General features: G+C 56.6%; 1 protein-coding gene across 1 annotated transcript; it reads right to left on the reverse strand.

The window, feature by feature from the left end:
* Positions 1–643: 643 nt before the first annotated feature.
* On the reverse strand, positions 644–8,635 carry TMEM200B (transmembrane protein 200B). The gene is made up of 2 exons (XM_084274239.1): positions 8,556–8,635; positions 644–2,444 (listed from the first exon to the last, which is right to left on the reverse strand). The coding sequence occupies exon 2, from the start codon at positions 2,419–2,421 to the stop codon at positions 1,117–1,119; it is 1,305 nt and encodes a 434-aa protein (XP_084130365.1). The 5' UTR covers positions 2,422–2,444; positions 8,556–8,635; the 3' UTR covers positions 644–1,116.
* Positions 8,636–9,394: the final 759 nt, after the last annotated feature.

Consider the following 9,394-nt stretch of genomic DNA (forward strand, 5'->3'; position numbering starts at 1 on the left):
CACATCTCTCTGTCCCTGTGAAGGGAGATGCTGGTAGCCAGCCTCTCTGGGAGAGTTTGGATCAGAAGCACAGCCAGCCTTTTCTTATAAAGCAGGAAAAAAAACTAAACCAAAACAACACCCACTGCAGGGAGGGGGGGTGGTGGGAGCTGAGGGATTGCTTTTCTGGGCAAAGGAGGGTTCAGCAACCCCACAGCTTGTGGAGGCTGCATGGATCACCCCACTGTTCCCATCCTGCTGCTGCCTGTATCCTTCACCCCAGCAAAAACCAGCACAAATAAACCCTGACCCACAGATGGGCTTTGGGAACCATCATATCCCAGCAAACTCCACTTTCATTTTGCAGCTGCCTGCAGAGCAGGAGGGTGGGCAACAGCACCTTACTCATTGCCTGTAGCTCCCCTGGGCACGTATTGGAGCCCTACACTGCTAAAAAGAGCAAAACATGAAAAAACAACCCAAAACACCAAAATCACGATCTTACCCTGCAAATACTCAGCAGTTATGGAGCCTCCCTACTCTATCCAGCTGAGCCTGGGTGGGAGCAGCAGACCTCTGAGACGCTCTAGGACTGGCTGTCACAGACAAGCTGCCCACCCTGAGCATCACACAAGGGCAGATGATGAGGCGAGGCAGGACCACATGGCATCAAGATAATATTTAATAGCCCTGTTGGGCTTACGTGCTCCGGTCAAGCAAAGTTCCCAGTGGGTGGAGGCTTGGCAAGGGGGTCACCCCAACCCCCCCAAATCCCCATCCCAATCCTGCTGAAATAAAGTGCTGCAGGGACCTGTGGGGCTTCACCTGCCCCCGCATCCCCATCCCGCAGTTCGTGTTGGGTCTCAAAGCAAGGGTTCCTCTAGAAAAGCCTCCAGCAGAAGGGCTTGTAAGGCCAAAGGATTCCACCAGGAAGACACTGAGAGGGAGCCAGGAGAGGACATTCCCTCTCTAGGCAAGACCCCCACACACAGGAGCAGCTTGTTGGGGCCTCCCTCTTGGCATCCACTTAAAACCACCACCTGGATGTGGGGCTTTTGGGGGGGTTGCTGGTGTGTGCAGGGGGGGCCAGGATGAGGACCTGCAATGTCATGGTCCCCGCAGGCCGTGGGGGGGGGGTCAGACCCGCTCACCACAGTCCATCCCCACTGCCCAGGAGCTGGGTCGCGGCTCAGCCTGGCGCAGGGGCTCACTGGGCTCCAGCAGCCGGTCCGAGGACTCGCCAGTGCTTTCCAGTTTGGCATAACCCACCGGGCTGACATGGTCCAGCCGCGGCCAGCTCCGGTTCTTACGGTCCTTGATGGGGGCCACCAGCAGCACACCTGGACGGCCGAGGTCCAGGGACTTGGAGTGTCCTGGGGCGTGGAGCTCCACGTCGGGGCTGAGCACCACTGCTGGCTCCATGCCGGGGCAGCCGCCATCCATGTTGATGATGACATGGCCACTGACACCAGAAGCACAGTCTTGGCCACGGGGCATGGTGCTGCCACTGCTGGATCCTGGAGCCCAGGAGAGCCGCAGTGCTTCCAGGGGGGGCTCAGCGGGGCCCCCCTCTGCCCTCTCACCCACCCCCCGAGCTGCTGCATCCAGCAAGTGGTTGTTGAGTTTAATCACAGGCAACGCCAAGGCACCGACTGCTGAGGAGAGCAGGGAGTGGGCTCCAGTGCGGCAGGCGAGGCTGAGGTTGGCCTCAGCAGAGGTGCCCGAGTGGAGGCTGAGAAGGGAGGTTGCAGGGGATGCTGCTGGGTGCTGGAGGAAGTCAGCCATGGTCTGGAGCCTGTTGGGACCGTAGCAGTCGGACCATTTGCTGCCAGGGCCAGGGCAGGGCTGGCAGGAGAGATCCACTTGGTAGCAGCCTTCCACACACTCAGTGTTGGCCTTGGGGGCAGGCTGGCTGTCCCTGCGTTGGCAGCACCCATCCTCGGGACTGGTGCCCTCAGGAACACCCACTGCCATGGAGTAGAGCCCCTTTTGCATCAGCCTGCGGGTCTCCATGTCCCTGTTCTCGTACAGCATGGTGTTGGCGCAGATGAAGATGAAGAGCCCGATGCCCATGATGACAGGACCGATCAGCTTGAGCTTCTCGCTGTGGGGCACGTGGCGCCCAGTGGCCACCTCCCTCCTCATGTCCCCTGCGATGCTGGTGTTCCCCGCACCGGCCCCAGTGCCCCCAGCTCCCCGGTGGGGCCAGTAACCCACCACAGCAATGGTCATGCCCACCAGGACGACAGAGATGCCCAACATGACAAAGGCTCCCGATGGCGAGCGCATGCGGAGTTGCCCTTTCACTGGGACCTCGGGCGGTGACTTGCGCCGCAGCCGGCGGCCCCGGCGGCGCGGTGGGGCGGGAGACACTGGCTGCTTGGCCCCCCCCACCTCCAGCTCCCGTAGGGGTCCATTGGTTTCAGCGCTCTTGGCCGTCATCGTCCGCAGCTCAGTTGCTCTTCCTGTGGGGTGGGGAGGAGAAAAAGGGGGAGAAGAGGCATCACTTGATGGGTTGGGGTGGGGTCTGCGTGCCCAGGGTGCTGAGTGGGAATACCAGGATCATGGGAGGCATGGGGACTCCAGGAGCATGAGGGCACAGGAGGATGTGGCTGCTGGGAGCGTGGGGGACACTGCACCTCCAGGCTGCAACACATGGGGGTCTGGCAGCTTTGCTCTCCTTCTCTGCCTGGCTACTTCTGCCTGGTTATGTCCCTGCCCCACCCCTGACAGCAGCGGAGAGGCTAAGGGCTCCCACCAGCTGTGCACTTGTACCCCTGAACCCTGGAGGATTTGCTGGGCTTGCTATCCAAACACGACCCAAAATCCCAAACCAATATCCCCTCATCCCATCAAGCCACTCATCAGACCCTGGGGCCCACCAACTCAGCACCCACGTGCTATTCCAGCCGAAATGGGCTCTTCTCCCCATCTGCTGCTGCATCCACAGGGTTCTGCCCTGTCAGGCACCAAGATACAGCTCCACACCCAGGGATTTATGGGGCATTCCTGTGGCCACAGCATTGAATTTTACCCAGCACCTCGTTTCCTAGATGAGCAAGAAAGTGTCAGACATGCTGCCAAAAACCATCCGGGGACCAGCCCTGCAGGGAAGCATCAGCTGGGCTGGCACCACAGCACCCAGGGTAAGCAGTGCCCAGCAATCCAGGGACATTAAACCACGTCCTGAACACGTCCCAGTACCAAAACACCATTATAGAAAAAAAAAACCCCAACCAAACCTCATGTTGACACGAGTCCATGTTCTTGCAACACGGGCTGTGGCTGTGCAGCCAGGCAGGATGCTGTGGCTGTGCCCTCCCTCGCCTGCATCCCCTGGCACTGCCAGAGCCAGCGTGGGAATGCTGCCTGGGCTGCTCCCAAACAGGCACTGGGGACGTGCTGCCACTGGCAGCCCCCAGTCAAGGGCTGCTGAGGGAGGGGGCTCAACACCCCACTGCACCTTCAATTGCAAAAGAAAAGTGTTTGGATAGCACAGCAGCCCGATGGCATCGCTACAGGGCAGTTAAAAGCCAGACAGGAGAAACACCCTGGCTTGGGCAGCAGGGACAGCAGGAGGAGGGGGACTGCCCTGGTTTCACTCCCTAAGATGCAGGAAGCACCAAGAGCCAGTGACCAGCATCACAGACAGCAGAAAAATAAGATACAGAGCGTATGGGTTTTTTTTTTTCCCTCCAGTCTTAATCATCTTAAGGTGCTATTAGCATCAGAGGGAAGGAATTAAAGATATGAGTTTCAGGATGACAGTGTGTTCCTGGCACAAGGCTGTCAAGCTGTGGCAATTTCAATAAGGGAGATTTAAAAGGAAAAAAACCCAAAAGAGTCCCAAACAAAAGAAGTCAAACCCTCAGCCCACTGGGTGTTAAACCCCCCTGTGAAACAAAGCAATAACCCTGCACTGGGAAGGGGGGAACACAAGACACTGAATGCAGTGGTCACCCTGAATGGAAAAGGAGAGGTTTTTAGATATTTTGGTATTAAAGGGCAACAACTGGGCACTTGAATGCACCCCAGAGACTGGGGGTTGTTTTGCTGATAGAGGTTATGGCCCAGATTTCTCAAACTGCCACCTTGGATTCAACTCCTCTGACTGGATTCAAGCCCCTCTGAATGCCTTGCTGGATACTTGGGGATTAAGTAAAAACCCCTAAATGGCAAGAGTGGAGCAAAGGCTCTTTAATGCCATCTGCAGCAGGGTGTTGTGGGGGGAAATATGTTCCCCTGGGGCTCAGCTCCCAAAATCACCCCAAGCACACACACTACACCCCACCCCACCCCCATTTTTGGCCCCAAGCCTCAGCCATGCCTCTTCAAAGTCAATTCCACTCTCATCTCCTTTAACCTTGCAGAGCTGCATCACTGGCCACGGCCCCTGAGCATCCCCTGTGCTCTCACCTGGGACACTGCATCAGGTCCAGGTGATGTTCACCAGGGTGCTGCTCCCATGCTTTCACACTGGATGCGATCCAGGGTGTTTAAAAATGAGTGCAGCAGGACCAGAGGGTGCCCATCCACCCCAAACCCACAGCATCCAGACCCAGCCTGGGTCTGAAATGACCTCCCTTCTTCTCCCTTTCTGCTGACACTGGGATGGAAATAAGAGGCAGGAGGGACTGACAGCAATCTGCCTCCAGGCAGGGAATCCCTTTAACCCCTTCCCAGGCCTCCATTCCTGCCCCAAGGGCCTCTCTCCTCATCATCTCCCCCCTGCCTGATGGTCGCCTGCTTTCTGAAGTTGGAGCATTTAATTGCTCATCGTCAGGGCTGGTTGTTCCCAGAGTTCAAAACCATTACTTTTATTAATAGAATCCCCAAGGTTATGTAAGCTCTTAAAAAAAAAAAAAAGAAAAAGAAAAAAAAAACACCAAAAAAACCCAGAAAAAAGAAAAATCAACCCAACCTCCCCCCAAAAAACTCAGCATTGCCATCCAGTCCTGCAGCTTGCAGGCACTGACACTCAGAGGAGTGGATCAACGCAACGCAGGAGCAGCAGCACTAAACTGGGGATCCCATGGGTGCTGCTGGGGCAGGGGGACAGCCTGGTCCCTCATGGTGACAGCAGTGGGTCAGAGCTCCCAGACACCTCCCTCCAGCCTGGAAGCAGCGTGGTTCACAGGGACAATTCCCCATGGGGAAGAGTGACAGTATGGAAATGGCAATGTCGTTAGCATTACAGAGTGAGATGAGGGATGCTCTGCTGCCAGGTTCCCAGTTAAGCTTCCAATCCCTGTAATAAGCCTGGCATTAAAATAAATGCAAATATTTCCCTAATCCCCCCCATCATGAAGGCATGCTGCTGGCTCCACCCTCCCATCCCAATCCTCTCCTGCTGCCTTTGCAGACAGACGCTCCTAACGTTTGACACTAAATCCCAACACATCTGACATCACTGGAGCTGAACTGGGGGGGAGTCAAGAAGACTTTGGGAAGGGTCCTTCTTGCAGGCAGCTTCCCACATCTCTTGGGAGCCCTGGGGATGCTCTGCCCTTGCCGTGACCATGCTGCCAGCCTGAATTTGCAGCATGCCACAGGTTACTGAAAAGCAGATTTGGCCTCAAAATATCCCACTGGCTGAGGGGCTGCACTGGCCCTGTCCCCCAGTGACGTGTCACAGGAGATGCAGATCAGCTCATGACATGCTGGGGAGCCAAACACCTTATGCAAAGGGGCCAAGTGCAGGCAGCACTGAGGTCAGCTGCCTTCACCTGGGATTTATCCCGCTGGCAGTTACCCTTACAGCCCTGGACAGGGTTTTGGCACAGGACAGAGCCCACCCAGCAGGAGGGATTTACAGACCCAGCAAAGGCATTTCCATCACTGATGTTCTGCCTTGCTCCATGCCCTGGAGTCCCACGCATACCCAGAATCCCATCCTGTATCCAGGATCCCATCCTATGGGTCTTCTGCATGTCACACCTGCAGCTGGCACAGGGAGCTGCCCAGGCAGCAACAAGCACTCAAGAAACACCTGACAAACAGAAAGTCCCTCGTTGTTCCTTTTCTGTTGGGAAAATAGGGCTCTGAAGCTGTTCTCTTGACTTTGGAAATAAAGTGATGTTTAAATTAATTGCCAAATCAGCCAGCAAATCCTGCAGTGTGTTTAAAGGCTGTGGCAATGGGTGAGACCCCCAAAGTGCTGAGGCACCGTCTAGCTCCCTCTGACTCGTCCAAGCCCCCCAGGGAGCCCCTGCCACCCCACAGCAACGTTCCCAGGGCAGCCTCATGGGGTCTTTACAGCTGCTCTGTGGCTCACCCGAAGCATCCCCCTCCCAAGGAGCCTGGGCATGGAGCCAGCAGCACACCCAACAGCCACATGTGTGAACTCCTGAGATGCTGAAGCCTGTGGTGGCTGAGGTCCCCAAACCCTGGCTCTGCATGGAAGGGGTATGCAGGCAGGTGAGACCTTATGGGTATGAGGATGTGCTGAGCTGTGCTGTGCCCTCCCTGACTTCTCCACCCACCAGGGAAGGTACAGAGAATGGTAGTGACAGTCGGCACTGAGATGAGACACTTAAAAATAACTCCCCTTTTCTGCCTAAACTCCAACGCCTCCCCCAGCATGGGGCAGGGAAAGGACTGCACAGAGCAGCACCCAGGCACTAGCTACTCTCTCCCCATCTCACATTTCCCATCCTGGCTGGAGGGGGCAGTGAGGCTGATGGGGTCCTGGTGTAAGGTGCAACCATCATCTCGCATGCTGGAGGTGGTTTGAGGCCCCACATCCTCACATCAGAGGTGTCCAGAGAAGTGAAACAAGACAAAAAGACACTGGGCATCTTTCTGGCTGTCTCCCAGCAGAAGACAACCCCAGTTACCAGCCCAACAGCCACCAGCAGCTCTCAGCCCAAAGCTGCAAAGCACCCTCTGGGCTGGGTCCTGAGGACTAAATCTCCTGCCATGACCCCAGCTAAAACATGTTCCCAACACAGTGAAAAAAATCTGTTGCTCCAGCTTCAGCTTTGGCTGGGGACACCTGTTAATCAATCATAATTGCCTCATAGAAACTCCCACATAAACCCAGTAACACTGGTTATGGCCGTGCAGGAAGGACTATCCCCCTTCCCAGCAGGAACCACTACCCAGTCCTTGGTTGGGGGTCTCATGCCTGGTTTTAATGGGACTTGTGATATATTTTCACCCTCTCTGCAGCACAGGAGACTCTGGGTGTGACCATTTACCCTCTGCCCATGGTCCATCAGTCCAAAACATGCCTTGTTTCTCTCTCTGCAGCAGCAGAGACAACGGATGAGACATTAACACACAACCACCCCCACTAACACACATCAACTCCACGTCTGGCCAAGATGTGGGGAAGCATCTTGCTGGCTTCCCACCTTCAGGCCTCTCATCCCAGGCAGCAGCCAGGAGCCAGCAGGCCACCACCATCACGTGGAACACAATCCAGGGCAGTGGGCTGAATGATGGTGCTGGGATGGTCTGGAGACATATGTGGGTCTGTCCTTTTGCTTTCCACCTTGGGCTCGATGGGCTACTCCAGGTGAGAAGGTCCTGGATGTAGCAACACCTGGGAGTGGGAAGATCCACCAGCAGCATTCACCTTGACTTCTCTGAAGTCCTCACTGCTCCCAAATCTGGGCCATCTGCCCAACTCCCTTCTACCCCCCAGGCAAAGAAAGTGCATGGAAACATCTAACTGATTCCTAATTACAAGAGCTTGACTTACCCAGATTTGCTCTGCTAATTAGACTAATCTCTACAGCTGGGAAATGAGCTGCAGTCACCCATAACAAGGAGATCACACAAGTTGGATGGATGCTAAACTCATGTCAGACCCCTGCGAAGGGGATTGTAATTCCTGTCCTCTTCTGACAGCCCATTGTTTAAGGAGACAATAGAAACGTCAGCAAATTTTGTGTTTCGCCTCCAAGCTTATGCTGAAATCAGGACATCTGCATTGCTCAACTTTTTTTTGATATGAACCAGATGCAAACAAGCAATAAATCCAAATTCAAGATAATGCAGGCATCTGAATTTACATGGAGAGTGGATTTCTAACGGCAGCTTTTTGCTTGCTTGGAAGCGGTGGGGAGCTCAGGGGGATTTTCTGGGAGCATTCCTGCCTTCAGGAAGCCAACAGGGTGGCAGGGCACCTAGGGATGCACTCTGTGGCCAAGCACCTTGCAAGTCCTCATGGCTGAGAGAAAAGGAAGGAGGGAAAAAATAAAATAATTTAAAAAATTCTGCAGGCTGGGATTTGCAGGGAGTTCGGACCAAACTCTTTCTGATTTTGGCACTTTCCCCACTGTTCCTTTGAAAAATCCCTGCCAGTGTGGAGGGAGGGAGGGAAGGGACTCCTGACAAGTCCCCCCTGCTCCCATGCACGGCCCAAGTTACCCTGCAGGTACAAACACATATAACCCATCTCCTCCTACCCCAGGGACCCCAATCCCACTCTGCTGCAAGCACTGAAGTTCCCAGTCCCGTTCCCAGCAGGTGTTACTCTTCCCTCCAGTATTTTACACCTCCCATCTCCCCCACTCCTCACCCCACAGACACTCTGTCACCCCAGTTTGTGTACAGGAATCAAAACCCACCTGGAAGGGAGCCAGGGGCTGTGAGTCCAGCTGCAGTTGTTCCCCCCTCCCCAAAGCTGAGCCCCTTGTACAGAAAGGGCCTTCCCAGTCCCAAACTCCAGGAGCTACCGGCATCATTCCCACCCACTTCTCTCTCAAGTAAGTCCATCAAACCCTGCCCAGGCAGCAGCTGCACGGCTGGTCCTCACCTCATCCCTCTGTGTGGAGACTGGGAACTGCAGAAAGTCCTGGGATTCGCTCCACAAGCGGCTCCTTCCCAGGTCCCCGTGTCTGTGGGGGAAGGGAAGGGGGAGCGTGTGTGTGTGTGTGTGTGTGTGTGTGTGTGTCCCCACGTGTGGGCTCACACGCGAGTGTCAGTGCACATCTGAGCGTGTCGGCTTGTGCAGGCTGGACGTGCGTGTCCGTGTGTCCGTCTGTGCGTGTCCCTGGCTGTGCCTGCGGTCCGCGCCCCTGCCCCTGGGTGCCGCGGGGCCCTGGGTACCCGCTGTGCATCCTCCTGCGAGGTCGGCGTGCCGGGGGGGGGGGGGGGGGGTGATGTGAGCGTGGCCGGTGCCGTGTCCGTGCCCCCGTGTGGGTGCCCACCCCACTCCCCCTCCGCGGATCCCCGCTCCCCACCCCCCCCCGCAATCCCGCACTCACCCGTGGCCGCCGCGCCGGGCGCCTCCCGCCGGGGCCAGTCCCCCGGGGCCGGTGGGCGTTGGGCTCCGAGGCCGGGGCCGGGGCCATGGAGCGGCGGGAGGCAGCGAGGCGGCCAGTTCCCAGCTCGCCCTCGCCGCCGCCGGGACGTCTGGGCGGGTGGGGACGGGGAGGGGGGGGCGAGCGGCGGGTTCCGCCCGGCC

This window comes from Gallinula chloropus, assembly GCF_964237585.1.
Source record: "Gallinula chloropus genome assembly, chromosome: 22".
Lineage (NCBI taxonomy): Eukaryota > Metazoa > Chordata > Aves > Gruiformes > Rallidae > Gallinula > Gallinula chloropus.